Source organism: Podarcis liolepis (genome assembly GCF_965112155.1).
Source record: "Podarcis liolepis genome assembly, chromosome: 7".
NCBI lineage: Eukaryota > Metazoa > Chordata > Lepidosauria > Squamata > Lacertidae > Podarcis > Podarcis liolepis.
Window position 1 is genome coordinate 35876295 of NC_139561.1, and position 21640 is coordinate 35897934.

At 44.3% G+C, this 21640-nt stretch overlaps 1 protein-coding gene across 2 annotated transcripts; it reads left to right on the forward strand.

Annotated features, from left to right (window-relative positions):
• The first annotated feature begins 509 nt into the window (after positions 1-509).
• Positions 510-10051, forward strand: LOC310711019 (uncharacterized protein C16orf78 homolog). Of its 2 annotated transcripts, none has more exons than XM_083512448.1 (5): positions 510-743; positions 1046-1192; positions 6436-6589; positions 8023-8505; positions 9740-10051. In XM_083512448.1, exons 1-4 carry the CDS (start codon positions 678-680, stop codon positions 8466-8468), a joined length of 813 nt encoding a protein of 270 aa, XP_083368574.1. In that variant the 5' UTR covers positions 510-677; the 3' UTR covers positions 8469-8505; positions 9740-10051. The 2 variants fall into 2 exon arrangements, with proteins under 2 accessions (XP_083368574.1, XP_083368573.1); XM_083512447.1 differs by having other exon boundaries at positions 511-743; positions 8023-8416.
• The last annotated feature ends 11589 nt before the right edge of the window (positions 10052-21640 follow it).

Below are 21640 nucleotides of genomic sequence, written 5' to 3' on the forward strand. Positions count from 1 at the left end.
CACCAAAAAATATATAACTAACTAAGAAAACCAGGAAGCTATGCCACTGTGAATGGTGACCTACCACCTACACAAAACTGGGGGGGGGGGGATTTCTCTTCCTCCTGGATAAATTTGGTGAAACGGGTTCACCAACTTCAACTTCTCTAGCTATGAATAAGTGCTTCCTCTAAACCAGGGGTAGTCAACTTGGTCCCTTCCAGATGTCTGGGACTACAACTCCCATCAGCACAAGCCAGCATGGCCAATGAGAGTTGTTATCTGCTGCATGTGGAGGATACTTCCACTGCTCCACGCAACTCACAATGATATAAGCTTCTGTCAACCACAATATTAACAGACAAACCTAAAAGCGCCTCTATGAAAACTCCAGCGAAGAGCCATTGATCATTATCCTTTGACTAATTATCTATTAATGATACCACAGTCCCTTTCAAGGCTTCAGGTTAGTTGCCAAGGCAACGCTTTCAAGAGTCATGGAAGCACACAGATTGTTGCATCACAGTTCATGAGCCGCTGTTTCACCTTCCTCGTGGCTCAGCCAATGGCTTTAGACTGGCAAGATGGGCAGTAGGCAACTGATTCAAATCTTTTCTGGCTACCTTGACCTTGGCTGGTGCCTTGGCTTCCACTAAATCAGAACCACGGGGGAAAGAAACTGGAAGCCACTGGGGAGTATGGATTGGCTCGAAAACAAAAGGGCAAAGTCCCTGCGGGTCTCCAATGAGAGAGAGGCATTTCAGGTATGGAGTAGGGAAACTATCTGCATGTGTTTTTGAGTGACCAGGCACTTAACAGGGAGTGGGGGACACCCTGCTTTTACAAGCAGCCAGGCCTAGGAGAAAGGCCACAGCACAGTGGTGTAATAGATTACATGCAGAAGGTTCCAGGTTCAATCCCCAGCATCTCCAGTTGGGGCTGGGAGAGACCCACAGAGCTGCTACCAGGCAGACCAGACAAGACTGGGCTAAATAGCTCAATGGTCATACGCAGTGCAAGGGAGCTCCCTGTGTTCACACATGTTCCTATCTCCCAAACTCTTCAGCTGAAGAAGATCCGGCGGTCTCTTGACTCCATGAAGACGATTAATGATAACCTGCTGAAGCAAGAGGAGAGGAAGGTGAAAAAGTGGCTGAAGAAACAAGCACAGATCTCACCCTCTTCTTCAGCCTATAAAACATTATACTACAAGGTAATGAAGAAGTCTGGAAGGGCAGGATGGCACTATAGAAAAATTGCTCATCTAGTTGTCTATATACGCACAGCACAAATAGTGGAATTGTAGAATTGGAAGGGACCTGAAGGGTCATCTAGTCCAACCCCCTGCAATGCAGAAAACACAGATTCGTAAGAAAGAGGGTTGTTTTGTTTTGTTTTTAGCTACAAAATGTTGCACGTCTCTGCTTAGCTCCATTCTTGGTTCTGTAGAACATGCCTACAGATGGCTGAATCTCTTGGCTGCAGCTTCTCATTGATTCTTCTTAGGTTTAGGTGTCCACATTTCCACATTAGATTGTATTTTTTTGTAAGTTTGTTTTAAATCACCATGAAAAATAATAATAATAATAATAATAATAATAATAATAATAATAATAATAATAATAATTTATTTATACCCCGCATCCATCTGGCTGGGTTTCTCCAGCCACTCTTGGCGGCTCCCAGCAGAATATTAAAAACACAATAAAACATCAAACATTAAAAACTTCCCTAAACAGGGCTGCCTTCAGATGTCTTCTAAAAGTCAGATAGTTCTTTATTTCCTTGACATCTGATGGGAGGGCGTTCCACAGGGCGGGCGCCACTACCAAGAAGACCCTCTGCCTGATTCCCTGTAACCTCATTTCTCACAGTGAGGGAACCGTCAGAAGGCACTGGACCTCAGTGTCCAGGCTGAACAATGGGGGTGGAGACGCTCCTTCAGGTATAGTGGGCCGAGGCCATTTAGGGCTTTAAAGGTCAGCACCAACACTTTGAATTGTGCTCAGAAACATACTTTAAATGTGGATTTCTCCTAATAAACAAAATTGTATGTGCATTTTTGCATATGATCTTCACTAATGTGTGCATTTTTATGGACATTTTATCCTAGTGCAAATGCATTTTTGTACACATTGCATGGCTGGGTAGGTATATTGCAAGAATTCAGAGAAGTGCAAATTTCAAAAGATAGCTGTGTTTTGGTTCGCATACTGTTTCCAAAAGCGCAGATTAGATAGGTTCACTTTTAAATGCCAACAGATCCCTAGTCACACCCAAATGCAACATGATCACTAGCACCAAACTCCTCCTAATACTAAACACAGGGCGGGGAGTTCTGGCAGCTTTGTTGCCCCAATGGCCTCACCTGTGAATGAAAAGGGGGAGCTTTTGCATATGGGGGTGTGTGATTTGAAGTTATTCAAAAGTCTGTGACTTCTTAAATCGCAGCCCTAGTGAGGGAATCCCTCCCCACAATATGCTGTATTCATCAGTACTGCACCTGCTTATGACAGTCTCAGGATACTCCGTTAACTGCTATGATTCCAAGCGGGAAGTCAGAAGAACCACAGATTGGTGATAGAGAGGCAAAGAACAGCATGCCCAGATAGGCCTGACTTGAGAGGTGGGTCTGGGCATGCTTGCTCTGTGATGTCAGGAGAAAGAGGGAGAAAATGTCCTGCTTCTGTGCCTCTAAAGAACACAGAAGACAGTGAAATTACTGGCCCAGGAGCAGGAGTGGAGCACTCTGTCAATTTCAGTTTCTTCCTATTTCTCAATTTCCCAACTTTAAGTTCAGTTCACATCAGTTTGCCAGCTGAACTTTTTCCTTTAAAAAAAAGGTCCCCTCCCAAAACTGCATCAGCATTTCCATAAGCATTTATCCCCAGATAACGCATCTTTGCATGTGATTTTCTCTAATAGGCATCTTTTGACAACCAATTTCCCTTACTAGAATGCATTTTTTTCAGTAGGATTTTCATGAATAAATGCATTCACATATTTTTTGCACATTTCCCCCTAAGACACAAATCCTTTGTACAGATTCCTTGCTTGAAGCGTTGCATCAGAAAATGTTGAAATGTGTGGATTTTGATGGGCAGGTGTGGTTTGGTTTGCATATTGTTTTGGTGAAGTGCAAACGAGGTAGGCTCACATTAAAATGTGAACTGAACAGGATTTCTCCCCCATCCCTCCTCCCTCCCTTCAAATCCATCCTCGATACCCACTTTTTCCACAGTGTAACCTTTGGTTCAGTCCACTGGCCAGAGCAGCTGCCTGACTCCTGTAACCGCTGGCATTCAACCTCCCTGCTCTGAATAATGTCTCCTTTACTTCCTTCCTGTTGAGCAGGTCCCCAGCTAAGTGCTCTGGCATGGATGGTTGATGCTTTCTCAATGGGAGAGGTCCAGAGGGATCTCTGGGATAAAGTAGCTGTCCTACCCCATGCCAGCATACTTAAGCTAGATCTCTCTGTGTGTGAACAGCAGAATAGGGAGCGTGTGCATGTGTGTTTGGAATGAGACTGAGGCTGCATTCACACAACACTTTACTCCACTTCTGCTCACACATAAACTAAGGCCCGGGGGCCAGATCTGGCCCAATTGCCTTCTAAATCTGGCCAGCGGACAGTCTGGGAATCAGCGTGTTTTTACATTAATAGAATGTGTCCTTTTATTTAAAATGCATCTCTGGGTTATTTGTGGGGCCTGCCTGGTGTTCTTACATGAGTAGAATGTGTGCTTTTATTTAAAATGCATCTCTGGGTTATTTGTGGGGCATAGGAATTTGTTTATTCCTCCCCCCCAAAAAATATAGTCCACCCCCCCACAAGTTCTGAGGGATAGTGGACCGGCCCCCTGCTGAAAAAGTTTGCTGACCCCTGGTACTCCTTTCCCCCGCTATCTCCCCAACTGTTAATTTCTACAATATATCTGATGTTTCACACAATGTAAAAGTCACTTTTGGAAAACTAAAGGAACATAGTATATGCTTAGCACTCTGCGCTATTTGATTTCGGGGGGGGGGTGCAGCCCCCTTAACCCAGAAAACCACGGGAGTAAAGTGATGAAATTTGGAACATAACGTTATTTCTTGATGTTTTCACGGGGAACAGAAGCACACGTGTGCAGAAATGGAGGGGAAGTAGCAACATTGTCTCTTTTTTAAATTTCATTTTTCAAGAGCCAGTGTGGTGTAGTGGTTAAGAGCGGTAGTCACGTAATCTGGGTAACCGGGTTCGCGTCTCCACTCCTCCACATGCAGCTGCTGGGTGACCTTGGGCCAGTCACGCTTCTCTGAAGTCTCTCAGCCCCACTCACCTCACAGAGTGTTTGTTGTGGGGGAGGAAGGGAAAGGAGATTGTTAGCCGCTTTGAGACTCCTGAAGGGGAGTGAAAGGCGGGATATCAAATCCAAACTCTTCTTCTTCTTCTTCCAATTTACATCAAACAATAAAGTAATTTTACATCGAATTTCAAAACCCCATTTTGACCTCCCTCCCTCCCTTCCTGTGGTTACTTGTGTTTATAATACATTTGCTGCATCTCCAAGCAGAACCTAATTATTATTCATCCAATGTAATAAAAATTAATTTTATATCACTGCACGTCTTTACATTAATCCTGCGAATGAAGTAGCAACATTGTCCAGTGACATTTATTGTTGTGTCACACCACGCCCACTGGTGCGAATGACATTTAGCATGACGCATTGGCATATAAGTCAACAAGCCACAGTTCCATTAAACAACAGGTCCTGCCATGTGAAAGGAACACTAGTATATAGCACAGAAGCACTATCATTATAATCAGGAAAACTAATGCTATTTTCCCCATATTTGAATGCACCCTGACCAAAAGAAAGAGAAAGAATTAAGGTGGCAGTGCTAACCTGAGAACATCTGTGATGCTTGGCTAGAGATCTTAAATGGGGCAATGGATTTATAGCAGTGTGACTCTTATGCCCAGCTTGATTTTTTGTAAATACACTTGAATATTGCATTGTATTTCTCCTGTGATCTCTCCTGCGAAAGGAAACCAAACCTGAGTCAGCCCTTTCCCCAGATCTTCTCCCCACTCAGTGAAGTGGGCTGTGTTTGTAACAATATACATCCCTCACCCAGCATAAACTGCACAAAAAAGGTAAAGGGACCCTTGACCTTAGGTCCAGTTGCAAATTACCCTGGTGTTGTGGCGCTCATCTCACTCTATAGGCCGAGGGAGCCAGTGTTTGTCCGCAGACAGCTTCTGGGTCATGTGGCCAGCATGACTAAGCCGCTTCTGATGAACCAGAGCAGCACACGGAAATGCCATTTACCTTCCTGCCAGAGTGGTACCTGTTTATCTACTTGCACTTTGATGTGCTTTCAAACTGCTAGGTGGGCAGGAGCTGGGACTGAACAACAGCACAAAAGCTGGATATAAAAGTTTGCAATCCCTCCCCAGGGGACCTGCAAACTTGAAAATGAGCAGAAGATGAAGAAGGAGCTCGTCTTGCTTTTCTCAAAGTCAAGAATCACCTTTTGCAGCCTTTGTTCAAAGGAGCGTTTGGATGTGGCATGTTGTTAAAACACAGCAATTAAAATAATCCAACGCAGCTTCTTCCTTGAACGTGGTCCAAACATCCCTTGGAAAAATACTGTTGGGAAAGCACCAAAATTCCTGCCACCCTCTATATTTAAAACAGAGAAAGATTTCATCACTGCCCCTTAAGACCCTTCGATCATATTTTCCTTAAGTAGTTGATTAGCATCTCTTGGGAAACGTTTATCTGTTTTTGCCATCTGTCTCACACTTTCCCATGTGAACATTTTTTTTAAGGGCGAAGGAAGCAGCAACATGTTTACCCACCAGCTGCCGGTGAAAAGGGAAAGAGTGCCTGCCATTTGAAAAGGGGGGGGGGAATCAAGTGCCTAATGTAACTCTATTTTAAAAATGCACAATAATAACAAGGAACATACATCTTATAGACTTTGCAAGAACATCAGAAAGAGGCATCACTGGATCAGACCAAAGCAGTGGCCAGCCTAGGGCTCTCAAATTTCAGTGGCGCCCAGGACAGTGCCAAAATTCAGTGCCCCCCTGCCTCTCGCTCTCCATTCTAAATAATATTTGTGGCATCCCTGAGGCTCTGTATCCAGTGGAGCCACACCAGTCATGCTCCCATAATATTCTGCTTTTGACCAAAGGCCCCGTTGTCACCAAACATTTAAAGCATGTAAGAGAATGTAAGGCTAGATTATAAGCTACCTGGGGTTGAAATGAGCCATGGCAGAAACTGCAACCCCACAACAAGGAGCCGATGGTAATGAGAACAGTCTGTGTGAGGGTATGGGTGTGTGTAAAAAAAATTTGAGATTTTCAAAATGCCAGGGGACACTTATGTTTAATGTCTAATGTTTGCAAGGCGTGATCCCCAAATAAATTAGAAAATGTGCTCCTTTTCCTCACCTCAGACGCCCAGCCACCCTGCGTCCAGCCTAGAACAATTCACAGACACTCACACAGTCTCTCGGAAAGATTCCTTCGATAGCCCGTGGACCCAGTTTGGTGACCATCTGCCTAACTTTGTGAGCTTCCTGAGACTCCCAACCAAAAGGTCAAGCAATGGTAGGAATTATTGTGGGAATGTTCAGGGATGCAGGAGAGGATATATTGTTTAATGATATCCTTCCTAACTTGAGTTAGCAAGTTCTATATCTTAGCTGAGTAACATTCCCCTTTAAATGCACAGCGGTTTGCTTGTTGCAGGCTCGTCTGGGCCTCGATTCCTGGTAAGATCCCTTCTTATCCCTCTTAAAAAGAATAGACAAGACAGTCTTGTTCAAGTCTATATAAAAGTAGTTTACTCACAATCATTCAGTTCACGGTTGGCTCCCTGAAGGCAAACTTAGGTTACAAAACTATATACACATGTGGAACTATCCCATAAGGGAGTTAGTTCCTAAGTGACTGCAAACAGGCAGCCACTTCTGCTCACACATAGAACAGCAAAGTGGAGAAGAGCAAAAGGGAGAGAACGTGTGCTTCCTGCATTGCTCTTGTAACCCGGGACAACTAGTCCAGATGAGGCCACACCCACCTCTAGTCACATGCAGAGGAAGTTTGTCACAGCTCAGGAGGAAACAGGAAGTCTTCTCCTGACTGCATACAAAGCATCCCTTAGCATGTTCATTCTAGGAATGTTGTATTTGACTGCTATGTGTTTGACATCCCACAGTTATCACATTCCCAAGACCCAGTCTGGAGTAAATTTATTGAATATTTAAAGAAGAATTGTAAAGAGGTCAAGACACTAGCAGGATTGACATAATACCTCTAATGTATAATAGTACTAATTTGAGAATGATGTGTGTGATGGAAAGAGGATAAATATACCAGTTGTGGGGAGGGAGGGGGGTCGTGACTCGGCAGAGTCAAAGGAAATGTATGGTGCTATTACAATTTGTTGGAAAAGAATATGTAAGGAAAATAATAAAAATTCACTTGGGGAAAAAAAGACCCAGTCTGGGGTTTCCTGGCTCCACCCTGCCAGGTTTGGTTAGGTTTAGAGCAGGGGTGAGGGCCCTGTGGCCTTCCAGAAGCTGTTGACCCTGAACCTGCAAGATCACCTGATCCCTTTCATGCCCTCTTGACCTCTTTGATCTGCAGAATTGGCACTCTTAGAGATGCTGCATGATGTCTGTTCCTCAAAGCAGTTTCCAAAAATAATAAAGCAATAAAACTATTAGTAAAAACAGCTGTTAGCAGGGGGTGATAGTTAGATGAATGTAAGGTAGCCTTCCTAACCCAGGATGGGAATAAGATGGAAATAGTTGCCAGGTTTCTGCAATGTGCAGTGAAGATTTGTGAATGTCATACAACAGTGATTTAGTTTTTAGATGCAGATTTTGCTGAGTGATTTTCTGACTTTCAGAATTCTGTCTATGTGCCAATAAAAGGTCTGAGATTGAGATGGGTAGTAAAAACCATTAAAACAATGAGAAAATCAAAACCAGCAAACATAAGCTGCTTTTCTGAGCAAAGTTCTTGATCTTTTTCAGACCGGAAGAATTCGAAGGATCTCACACCTTTCAGTGGAATGGATTTGCCCATGCAGACCATCTCGGGCAGACATGTAACTGCACCCAGAAACAGTGTTTACCATGGGTTCCAACCTTACAGAGACACCAGGAAGGGAAGCAGCCCTGGGGGGCCTAGCCAGGACAACAGCATATCACTCCAAGAAGCCATTGCATTCTTCCCTTCCTTGCAAAGGTTGTCAGCGAGGGGAGACCGGGTCTCAATGTCAACACTGCTTCTCCATAAGCCACTCTCTGCATTCCCAGCATTGCAGAAGAAGCTCAAAAGCTTGCTGGAGAAAGAATGGGAGGAAGAGAACTCAAAGCCTCTCAAACTGCTGCCTGAGATTAAGCCTGAAGAATTTTTGAGCTGCAGGTTAGCAAAAAACAAAAAAGGGCAACCCTCAAGTAGAACCTGCACTCTGTGATGCCTACATCGCTTTAGCCCTATCCAGGTGTTCACAAGTAAGGACAACACGATAGTGGGGAACAGGCTGCCCCTGTTGCCCAACTCAGGTTGGAGAACAGTGCAAAGTCTCCCTGTGTGGTGACAGAACTCTGATTTTAAAGGGTTATGCATTGCACCCTCATGCAGTGCTTTTTTCTATTAAAAATGTTTAGGGGTACTCTCATTTTCCTACTCATATTGAAATACTGCACCTCAAGAAGGCCTAACTTAGATTCACAAAACGTTTAGGGGTACGCGTACCCCTGCGTCCCCCCAGAAAAAAGCACTGCCCTCATGCATCAGCATTATTTGACCTCGGGTCCCCAGATGTTGCTGAACTACAACTCCCATCTTGTGGGTGGGGCCACTGCTGGTGCACTCACCCCCTTTCCCCCTGTTGACGTGTTTTATATACTCATGAGCATAATAGCAGAACAGGGCTTTTTCTTTTTCCTTAATCCGCTTCTTGACAAGCATGGGGAGATGAGCAAAGAGGGGGAACTGATTACTGTTTTGGTGTTGTGAATTGCTCCTTGACTACCAACCTTGCCTTGCGGGCTCACCAATCTAGGCTGCTCTACAGTGCCAACTCTCAGTAGGCCCTGTAAAAAAGGCAGGAAGAGGATAGCCGGCTGGCCAGCAGCTCCTATTTTGACTCCCTGGCTGTGTGTCTAGTCCGGCCTTCCCCAACCTGATGCCCTGCAGATGTTGCTGGACCATCATTCCTGAACATGGGCCATGCTGGCTTGGGCCAATGGCAGTTCTGGAGAATGGAAGGTTGGAGAAGGCTGCTCCAGTCTCTCCTGTTTTCTGCAGCTCTTTGGCTCATTCTGCTGCCAAGGTCCTCAAACCAGTCCATCTTCTGCATCTCACCCAGTCTGTTTGCCTACTTCCTGTTGTGCTTACTCTGCTCATCCAGTTACACCACCTGCCCCCCAGCTTATCAGGAGGAGGATTGGAGCAAGATAGGAGGGCCCCTCAACTATCCTTAGGCCCTGTTTTGTCAGATGCTGGTGCCAGCCACATCTCTTAGAACAGGGGTGGGGAACCTTCGTCCCTCCAGATGCTAACAAACTATAAATCCCATCATCCTTGGACTTTAGGAGAGTTGTAGTTTAGTAACATCTGGAGGTGAGGAAAAGGAGCCCTGGTGAATTAATTAATGGTGAACTAGAGAATCCAGGGCAGTAGATTTTTCCTCTTAACAAATGTGACTTACAAGCATCCCTCCCTCTTATTTTCTTTGCACAGGTACCTCCGTTTGTCCCAGAGCAATATTGATACCTTGCTGAAGCTGTGCAAGGAAGCTGGGATTCATATTGACTTGCATCCTCATATGAAAGCATCAGACATTGACGTTTGTAAGGTGCTCTCATCCACTCCTAGCAAGGTATTGTAGATTGGGCCTGTTGCCCAAATTCGGTTGCATTGCTTAGAAGACAGCCTCTTAGGGGAACATTTCCACCACCACCTATACTTGGAAGAGCCGGTCGCTTTTTGGAGTCAAAATAGTGTGTGAGACGTGTTCTTGTGATGCAATGATAAAATGGTTCTTGCACTCACTATGAGTCAAACTGTGAGCTGAAATGGTTTTTATCAAAAACAATAGTTATTCCCTCCACCCCCCCCCCAAAAAAAGCAAAACAGGTCAAAAACTGATCTAAAAGTCAAATTAAATGATGCATTTTCCCATTCATCTGCATTTGCTCTGGTTGCCTTGAAATATTTGGAATGGCACCTCTTTGCTTTAAGGTCGCTGTTTCTTGCTGTAAACTAGAAATCATATCCTAGAAGGCACAATGATCACTGACTAGCTTGTTTTAGCCAACCTAAGTGAGGCAAGAATGTGGAGACCATTAACAGCCTTTTTATCTTTCAATGGGAAGCCTCAGTCCGTAGGGAGAAATGGGTAAATGTAACTCTGGTAGCGTTCACCCATCAGTTTATTCCACTGCCCCAACATTTCCCTACCTGTTAATGTCGGCATTTGAACTTTCACATGACATAAAAGCCACTTCTGGAAAGCTAATGGAATATGAGGAAATTTTAGTGCTCATTTCCATGTTATTCAGTTTCAGACAAAAATCTGTTTGCAACCCCCTTAACCTGCAGTGTGTTGTTGTGTTGGCACCTGTCTGTCTCGAGATACAATGGAGTGTGCTTCTGGGGGTCAAGACAAACTGCTGGAGAATCACAGTGCCCACTGTGGCTGTAGAGACCGGTAACTCATAACGGATGCCTCCCATGTTGTTTTTGCTGCGTTAGCAGCACCAAAGGGACCTCACTGGGGCACAAACCTGGGCAGTGTGTATGGAGGTCCTGGGCTGCCCAGACATTAAGACCTCCATCTTGGCCTCATTGATGTGGTCCAAAGGAAAGCAGAGCAATACGTTTGGCACCAGCTTAGCTGCAGGAGTTGCCGGAAGGAGACATACAAGGTATCATCCAACTGTCTTAGGGACTCCACTCTGGATTTGGGTAGGGCATACTCCTTAGCCTTTTCATCTCCTGAAGATGTCCCACAAGGCAGTGGGTAAAAAAATTCCCCAGGGTTTACTCCCAAAGCCTGTCTCACAGATGATCTAGCTGCAAGGCTGGAGAAAAGTGACAACATTTGGGACAGTAAACCAGCATACATTTTCACCCTCCTGTTTTCATGGGGAAACAGAAGCATGCATGTGCAGCAAGGCAGAAGTAGCAGCAACATTGTCTACGAAGTTGACATTGTGTCACATCAGACCCACTGGTAGAAATGAAATTCAGTATGGTGTGCAGATTTATTGGTCAAAAAGTGCACTTGTTTCCATGTTATTCAGTTCCAGAAAGGGGAGGGGGGACATTTGCAGACCCTTTAACCTAGAAAAGCATGGGAGGGAAGCGACAAAAATTGGGGTTCTTTCCTGTTGAATTCATGGGGGGAATCATGGGGGAACAGAAGCATGTTGGTGTGGAAAAGGTGTAGCAATGTTGTCCAATGATGTTTGTTGCTGTGTCACACCACGCCCACTGGTGTGAATGGAATTTAGAGTAACATGCCGGTATACCAGTCAAAGGCCACAGTTCCATAACACAACATATACTGAAGGGTGAAAGGAACTGTTACATTCTACCCCAATCTCTGAATGGGGTGAAATTCCAGGGATCGCAGGTGCTTAGGGTTTGGTTTCCCTGGAATGAAGGTCAGCAGAGACTGTGGTGTCTTTAAGATATATGGTTTATTTACACCTATATACAACCTGGGGCACGTGGGTGGCACTGTGGGTTAAACACAGAGCCTAGGGGTTGCCAATAAGAAGGTCAGTGGTTCGAATCCCCACGACAGAGTGAGCTCACGTAGCTCGGTCCCTGCTCCTGCCAACCTAGCAGTTCAAAAGTACGAAGTGCAAGTAGATAAATAGGTACTGCTCCGGCGGGAAGGTAAACGGCGTTTCTGTGCACTGCTCTGGTTCACCAGAAGTGGCTTAGTCATGCTTGCCACATTACCCCAAAGCTGTACGCCGGCTCCCTCAGCCAATAAAGCAAGATGAGCGCCACAACCCCAGAGTCATCCGTGACTGGACCTAATGTTCAGGGGTCCCTTTACCCCTTTACCTTTATATACAACCTGAGCCTAAGATGGAGGGGCTCACAGCATTAACACTCTGTGAGACCATGCTTCTCCATTGGTCATAGCTTGGATTCCACACAAATCAAGATTGGGCCTGTGCCTCCAGCTTCTCAGTTTACAGCCTGCTTCCAGCTCTGCACACCCACAGCTACAGGAAGTTGGTCTTCATTAGGCTGATAGTCAGTGCTTTTATTCTAATTTTTAAAAAATGTTTAGGGGTACTCTCATTTTCCTACTCATATTGAAATATTGTCCCTCAATGAGGCCAAACTTAGATTCACAAAATGTTTAGGGGTATGTGTACCCCTATGTCCCCCCACCCCGAAAAAAAGCAATGCTGATAGTAAGGCCAGACTCCATGCAGGCTTGGGCAAAATGGCTGATGTGTCTCTGTAGAGCTTCCTTGGAGCACGCTGCCTGTAAACAACATCTCTCGGATAAAGGACTCGCCACACTTTTGTCTTGGCATGGAGACATGCCAGCTTGAACAGACCCCCGTCCCTCCTTGAATGAATGTACACGCCGTCTTCCGTTGAGCTTAAGGCATATGAGAGCGAGGAGGAGGAGGATATTCCAAAGAGAGTTGGCACGAGAACACAGCCCTGTTTCAGAACGCTCTTTATCGAGAAGGCATCCGAGGACAAGCCATCATGTTGGATGGTGCCATACATGTTCATGTGGAAGAACACAATCATCTTGTGGAGCTTAGGTGGGCATCCTACCCAGTGCCGGATTCATATATAAGCTAAACAAGCTATAGCTTAGGGCCACACTCTCTTGGACCCCCCCAAAAAGTAAAGAAAAACAATAACACTGGATGTACATTTCCAAAATATAAGATAAAAAACAAATAAAATAAAACCTACATACAGCAACAGTGGCAAATGGCTTTTGATACCTATTAGGCCCATAAATTACCATATAGCACATATTCAACACAAAAAACAGTGACAATTTGTTGTTGACAAAGGACAGCTGAACATATAAAGGGCCCCATTACCTTCAGTAGCTTAGGGCCACATCAAACCTAAATCCGGCCCTGATCCTACCTTATTGAGCAGTGTGAAGAGTCCTTTTCAGTTGATGAGGTCAAAGGCCTTTCTCAGGTCTATGAAGGTGATGTATGTATACATGGAACTCTTGGAACCGAACCTCTGCATAATAAGATGCGGTCATATATTTCAACTGCATACATTTAAAATTAGTCATGACTTAATGTGTGGGTTATGGTTTTTAACAAAAAAAAAAGTAAGGAAGGGAAGGGAAGGGTGTGTGTGTGTGTGTGTGTGTGTGTGTGAGAGAGAGAGAGAGAGAGAGAGAGAAAGAGATTTTCAACCAGGCTGGGTCAAAGCCACGTGTTGTGGCATATGTGCATCATCCGCCCGTTCCCCATTGCTGAAAATCAACACGGTCCACAATTTTGGGCTAGGTATCTGAAATCTGTTGGCAAAGCATCACAACACACTCCCCACTCCATTACACTTGGACGATCCAGGTATAAAAAACACTTCAAAAATGAAAGATTACATGAAACAACAGTTTAACTAAGGGGAAGTCTACATTGGCGTAAATATTCGCTGTTCTTGAATATCACCACCAGATGGGGCTCAATAATAGCCAAAATGTTCTATTACCTGCACATACATGCATATCTATACCTCTCACTCAAAAATCTATTATATACACCATTTTCTAATATACTATATTAGCATTCCTCAAAAAAAGAAGAAAAGAAATCCCACTTGTCTCCTCTCATGGTTCACATTTTTTAAACCACTAATGTGACAACTTAAGGACTTTTGGAAATCTTAATGACTTCAAAAAAAATGTATATTAAAATCTGCCGTAGAGTACTGGGAGACTTAAGAATAATGTTCAGGGATGACTGTATCAGTTTTACAGTATTGCAGTTATCAATAGAGTGAGCAGTTCTGTAAAATCCATTTGTGTGTTTCTGTGCCAGTTATTTTATCAAATATGAAAAGGCAAAAAGCTGCCTAACGCCACATTCAAGCCACACATTTAAAGCACTGTGACACCACTTTGAGCAGGCATGGGTCCCCACAAAGAATTTTGGAAGCTGTTATTTGTTAAGGGAGCTGAGAGTTGTTAGGAGAACCCTTATTTCCCTCCACAGAGCTACAATTCCCTGCATGATTTAACACACACACACCCTTCCCAGGGAATTATAGTCCTCAACTTCACATTCTGTGTGCAGGGTGGCAAACGTTGGAGGACACATTTTGGCTCCATTCTGCCTCCTAGGAAGAATGCTGTGGCAAGAATATTCTGGCTCCAACCATCAGCTAAAGCAGGGGTCAGGAACCTTTTTCAGCCGTGGGCCAGTCCACTGTCCCTCAGACCGGGCCAGACTATATTTGGGGGGGGGGGTGAACAAATTCCTATGCCCCACAAATAACCCAGAGATGCAATTTAAATAAAAGCACACATTCTACTCATGTAAAAACACCAGGCAGGCCCCACAAATAACCCAGAGATGCATTTTAAATAAAAGGACACATTCTACTCATGTAAAAACACGCTGATTCCCGGACCATCCGCGGGCCAGATTGAGAAGGCAATTGGGCCGCATCCGGCCCCCGGGCCTTAGGTTGCCTACCCCTGAGCTAGAGAGTATGATCCCCTACTTCCTGCTAATAAGAACACTTATAAGAATTTTGTCTCTAAGATCTAGTGCCTGTCTTTGCTTTCCCCACCCTCCTTCCAAATACCTTTTCCTTTTGTGCTATGTCTTTTTTTCTTTAAGATTATAAACCTGAGGGCAGGGACCCCCTTATTACTGATTGTTTGTGAGCCACCGCGAGAGCCCTTTTCTGCTGAAGACTGGGGATTATATATTTTAAATAAATAAATGAAGTACGCAATTTCTGCTGAAGGGTAGCTAGCAGTGGCATGAAATCTCTCCAGAATGCCAGGTATTAAACTGACACGATGCCCACATTGGCTGCCCTGCACCAAGAGCCCGTTTTCGTGGGGGTTATTTCCAATGGCCTCTGCATGATGCAAGTAATACGGGATTTGGTTCTTAAGGCATGTGTCTCTGTGAATACTTCACACACACAAGCACACATATTCTGGTGCATTTGAGCTTTAACGAGTTGGGGGGGGTGCATATAAGGCCTGGATCCTGCACAGAATAATTCGGACACAGCATCAAAAGAATACCTTCTACTTTCCCACCCCAATACAAAAAAGGGAAGATGCTCTGATTCAAGACCGGCTTGAGGCACATGGTCCTTGCCTCTTTTCCTCCCCATCAATATCTTTCCTACAAATTCCTTGCCTCTCTTCCTCCCCATCAATATCTTCCCTACAAATGTGGTGATTCAAAGGGCATCCTCTCATATGGTGATTGACCTGTCAATTGATTAGATCTTGAGATAGATGCCAACTTCTTAATAGAATCTGAAGGCTCTGTGAGGATTACCTTTATATTGTAAAAGCCATTAAACACAGTCACCATTATCCACTGGAATAGACATAGGGGATGGTTTTGCTGATGCCACTGCTTGGAGAAAATGAAGTACTGGGCCTAAGGCTTGCCTCCAAACCAATTTTTGGAATTGCAAGCCTTGTAATCCGAGATATGTGAAGGCATTTTAATAATTTCAGTGAATAATTCAGGTTATTATTATTATTTCCATTCTTTAAGGGTTTAGAAAAACATTTCCCGTGTTTATTCTCACCAAGCCACTCAAGATTTTTGTAGTCAACTTATTATTTTTTCTCACCTAAAAAGAATATCAATTCTTTCAGCCCCTGTCCATGAATAGCCCCTGTCCGTACTTACTTGGACCAAGTAGAATTACGAAAGGAGGATGGCAATCTTTCAGGTTGCTCAGAAACACACACACACATCTTGGTACAAGGCCCCACTTTTATGTACTAATAATGATCTCAGTTTTCCTGGTCCTTGCTTAGTCAAAGGAGCAGCATCCATGTACGCTGGAGGAAAATATTAGCAGGCTGGAGCAGTGGGCAGAGTAGGGAAGGAACCTCAAGGGCTGAAGAAGTACAAAACAATCTTTGAAGAAGTACAAAACAATCTTTAAAAACCCGAAAGATATCTTTTAGAACGCGTTTAAAGGCAACGCTCAGCACACACTCTGAGGCATAGTGGCTCTGTGGGCTCCCCAGCAGCAGCCGCCTTGATTCTACCAGTCAAGCTGGAGATGGCGTCTAATCAGAAAGGCAGCCACTGAGGGCCAGGGAGAGTGGTTGCCATTTATTTTGCTGTTTTATATCCCAGCAAAGTGCAGGAAATGTAAGCCAATAATCTGTTATCCAGGACAAATAATGAGTGGTCCTAATTCACATAAAATCCTCGCTCTCTCTTGCTCTCTCCACCCCCTTTGCTCTTTTTTAAAAGCAAGAGCGCACTGTTTCTATAGTCTGACTCTTTGAATATTCCAATTTTCTGTATTTCATTTGGTTCCCTAGGCATGGAAGCCTGCTAAAAGATGCTTCTGTGGATGGGGAATTGTTTGTGTTGAGAGAGAGCTGCAATTTGGTACATTTAGGGTTCAAGGAGGGAATGTTTCCCTTCACCCCGGGATAAAGGGGCGGGGGGAAACGTATTACAGGAAATTTGAAGAAGACGCATTTATTGAGACATGAGAAAAGGGCAGTTTAATCAAGACAACCTCTGCTAGAAAGGTGGGTCTCTGAGGAACAAAAAGATGGTGGTGTATGAAAATTGTGACATCACCACACTTCTGCAGATGGGGGGGGGGGGCGTTCATTTTCTTTTCTGAATGAGAGTGAAGCTGTTTTCTTCTAAATGGGAAAAAGAAAAGAAAAAACTTCCCTAGCAAACATGATTGCAAATAGCTCAGAAAGACAGGAAGTGGAAGAAGGAAAAGTCCCATTCGGTTTCACCCTCATCAGGTTATGGCCACATCCACATGACCTATTTAATGCACTGTTAGACCACTTTAAAAACCCATGTCTTCCCCCAAAGAATTCTGGGAATTATTGTTTGTTGGGCATGCTGAGAGTTGTTAGGAGGCCACTATTATTCCCTGCACAGAGCTAAAAATCCCAGGGCAATTTAAGAGCCAATCTCTCTTTCCAGAGAACTCGGATGTACAACACAGCAGCTGCAGTGATGTGTGTCACGTGAGGAAACACCATACCCTCCAACATTAATCCAATGAAAATAGGGATGTCCCATTCCATAGTGATAATTTCACTATTTATACTCCACACATCTTACTGGGTTGCCCCAGCCACTCTGGGCAGCTTCCAACGTATATAAAAACATTAGAAGAAGAAGAAGAGTTTGGATTTGATATCCCGCTTTATCACTACCCGAAGGAGCCTCAAAGTGGCTAACAATCTCCTTTCCCTTCCTCCCCCACAACAAACACTCTGTGAGGTGAGTGGGGCTGAGAGACTTCAAAGAAGTGTGACTGGCCGAAGGTCACCCAGCAGCTGCATGTGGAGGAGCGGAGACGCGAACCCGATTCACCAGATTACGAGTCTATCGCTCTTAACCACTACACCACACTGGCTTTTAAAGAACAAAACCACTACACCACATTTAAAGAACAAAAACAAAACTTCCCTATACAGGATTGCCTTCAGACGGCTCAGTGCGTCAGATAACTCCAAAGCCTCCAACATTTCTCCAATGAAAATAGGGACATCGAAAGGAAAAGTGGGACATTCCAGGATCAAATCAGAAACTGGGATGGCTTCTCTAAATCAGGGACATCTCTGGAAATTAGGGACACTTGGAGGGTCTGCAACACTTGTGCAATGTGACACCTGCTGGAGCATGAGGCCCTGGGGCTGTCTGTCTCTCTGGACACTCAGCCAGTCAGCAACCATTCTTAATGCTGCACAGAGAGGTCAGTCAAACTGGAAGACAGTCCAGAACAAGCATGCCTAATGGGAGGGCCGGCCCAGGTCAACAAAATGGAATTTTGGGTGGAAATGCAAACTTTGGGAATTGTAGCTCTGTGAGAAGGTGGGAATTCAAGAATTTTCTCCCTCCTGTGTATCCTGTCAGAGAAAATGAGTACACATTGTTACAATTTTGTTCCACAAAAAGAAAAACATCAGCAACAACACGAAAATAGTGATGGTGTTCATATTTTGCTTATGTTGTAAATTAGTTGAAATGTATCTGTGGTTATAATAATTTTTTTCCCATGACATTCCAAATATTTTCTTTGAGTGTAGCATTTTATCCTTATCCTTTTCCCAACAAGTCTCTCCAGAGAGTTTTATGGATGGCAAGAGCTTGGGGTTTATTGAAGGATGGCAAAGCACCATCCCAGCAGAATCCCAGCAAGATCTCACCTTTCACATCAAATTTCAGGACGAGGGCAGAAATTTTATTCAGTTAATGTTTAAAGGAGAATTGACTCCAGTTCCCACTGCCTGAAATTATACAAGAACCAAAACAGAGCCAACTGTCAAAATTTGCACCTCTCTTATATCCATTCTTTAAAATGTTTTTCTTACATTTGAGAACTCACTTCTCTTCCAAGGAGCCCAGGACGGCATGTGGCATTTGCTCTGCTTCATGTTGCCCTCACAACAACCCTGTGAGGAAGGTTAGGCTAAGAATTAATGACTGGTCCAAGGTCACCAAGTGGACTACATATTGACAGCATCTTAAAAGGCTTGTTGCTGCTGCTGCTGCTGCTGCTGCTATTCTCAGTGCAAACTCTCCAAACACACGCTTCCTGAACTGATGTGTGAACCAAAGTGTCTCTCTCCTTTGAAATTTGTTCTTCTCCAAACTTTGTGATGCAATTCTTCCACCAAAGTGCTTCTACTATGTAAAATTGCGTACCAAAACACATACATTGGCAGAACTGTGCCTGGAAATTTTTTTTTTGCAAACTAACGTCTTTTTTAGTAATTTTTTAAAAACCACAACTGGGTTTTTTAAACCACAAAAGAAGGGAAAAAAAGAACAGCTACATTTAGAAAGTATCAATGTTGACTTGCATGATAATTTCTGCATTTTTATGTGTTTTTTCACACAATGCAAAAATAATAATAATTCTGGAAATCCAGCGGAAATTTCTGATTTATTTCTCTGTAAATTGCATCGGGGGGGGGGGGAACACACTCGATTTACAATCCTGTTAACCTGGAAATTTGTGAGATCACTGCGCCAAATTTGCACCATCACTGCGCCATTTACATGGATCACGTCCTGCAATGAAATTGGGTTCATACAGTTCTCTTCTCTCCCCCACCCCCTGACATTTTCATGGGGGAACAGAACCGGGCATGCACATATGGGGGTGCGGGGGGGGCATGCCTAAGGACATCTGCTATGGAATCACAGGCATGAATGAAATACAGTGCAACGTGGTCAAAAAGCCACTGTTCCATAACTCAGCAGGTAATGTAGGGCAGAAGCTCTAGCATTGCAACCAGGAAAGCCAATGTGGTGTAGTGGTTAGAGTATAGGACTTGGACCTGGGAGACCAGGGTTCAAATCCCCACTCGGCCATGAAGCTCGCTGGATGACCTTGGAGGCCACACACTGCCTCTCAACCTAACCTACCTCACAGGAGCGTTGTGTAGGGTTGCCATATTTCAAGAAGTAAAAATCAGGACACAAAAGTTGTTGAGCTTCTTTGGGGAAAATTCCAAAAATCAGGAAATCCTCAATTATCTACTTCCATCCTCTCTGGGAAAATCCAGACGTATGGCAACCCTAAAATGAAGAGGAAGAGATGTGTGTACACCACCTTGGAGAAAGGGGGGGGGGTTATAAATGCAATAAAATAAATAAGTAAAACTAACACAGGAATCTCCACATCTGAATGCACCCAAGAGTTTGAGAGAAACTGAAATTGATTGAATTATCCATTCCTAGCCACAGACATCCCCTCCTTGCTTTAACCTGGCCAGGGATTAAACCTAGGACTTTTTGCATGCAGAGCATGTTATGGTACTGAAATATGATTCTCTTTCTATCAGAGCAATCCTTCCCCCCGCCCCCTGAACAGTAACACACACACACACACACACACACACACACACACACACACACACACACCCAATCCCTAAAAGGAATGGGGAAATTAAGAGGGGAGGGGGGAGAGAGAGACAGCATTCTTTACAATGTAACTACAAATTAGCAATTAAGCCGAACTTTGAACAGGAAGGAAATCCTGCCAACATTTAGCGATTGACTCTCTAGTTCATTCTTAATCAGCAGCTAGGTCCGTTATCTCTTGGTTCAGCGCAAAACCTCCCAGGAGAAGCACCTTGATTCTTCAAATGTCCATAAGGCAATTAGATTTTTTTACTTTCCACGCACTCAAAAGGTAGCAGGGAAGGGGGGGGGCTTTTTACACGAAGAGCCAATTTATACGTTTCCATAATAAGAAAAGACTCGGGGCTACCCAAGTACAGGTATCTATTTCAAAATGGCTTAGGTGGCATATTACTGAATCGTACAAAACCCAGAGGCCCCCAATTTCCGGAGTCTTTAACTATCATTTTGCAAGAAACTACCTGGGCAGAATACAGAAAAGCTTCCCATTCTCACGGAGCTTTGTAGAAACTCTCTGCTATTCAGAGTTCCGTGAGTGCAGACAGTACAAAGCCTTCTAAATCACAGGCTCGCCTTTTCATGCCGGCTCCACGGGAGAAGGGTGCTCCCATAGTTATGACGGGCAATTTCTTTCCACGTCCCTTGAGTCCCGATTCCTTCTCTCTCTATCCTGTCGACTCTGAAGCATTTAAAACTGCAAACTTTGGTCACAGTCCTCTGTGAGGTTGCCCGCACATCAGGGACCAGCAATTTAGGGGAATGTTGTGCACATGTAGGGTACCGTGGCATTGTTTGGAATCATAGCTGTTCAGTTATATGGTGGAACTGAGACAATTTATATATCCCATGGGAACAGCAATCCCTGCATTCCTAATTGCCCAAACCCCCGAGACTGTTTTGGAAAGTCTCTCTAGGTCTAGGACCCTCATACCTATAGGACCACCTCTCCTGGTATGTCCCACGGAGGACCTTACAGTCTTCAAATAAAAACATTTTGGAGATCCCGGGCCACAGGGAGGTTAGGCTGGCCTCAACCAGAGCCAGGGCTTTTTCGGCAATGGCCCCGATCTGGTGGAACGCTCTGTCACAAGAGACCAGGGTCCTGCAGGACTTGACATCTTTCCGCAGGGCCTGCAAGACAGAGCTGTTCCACCAGGCCTTTGGCCAAGGCACAGTCTGACCCCCTCCTTCGGTAATCCTCTAGCCCAATGGTTGCCATTAATTTGATTCTGAATTGATTCTAGAATGAATTGATTTTAGAATGTATTTCAATTAATTGATTGTGATTTTATGTAGACGGTGTTATTTTTACTGTTGTTAGCCACTCTGAGCCTTGCTTTGGCTGGGGAGGGCGGGATATAAATAAATTATTATTATTATTAATATTATTATTATTATTAGGTCAGGTGAGGGCTGAAAGAGAAGGCATCTGTTGTCGTCAAATGAACCTCACCAGCTCAGAGAACAGCCTACAACCATCCTGATCTCAGTTCAA

Bases quoted from the DNA above. Each gene is read 5' to 3' on its own strand.
- LOC310711019 (XM_083512447.1), top strand. From the start codon at position 678: ATGGATTGGCTCGAAAACAAAAGGGCAAAGTCCCTGCGGGTCTCCAAT. The intron at 744-1,045 runs GTATGGAGTAGG...CAAACTCTTCAG, and splicing joins ATGAGAGAGAGGCATTTCAG to CTGAAGAAGATCCGGCGGTC. The intron at 1,193-6,435 runs GTAATGAAGAAG...TCCTCACCTCAG, and splicing joins ATAAAACATTATACTACAAG to ACGCCCAGCCACCCTGCGTC.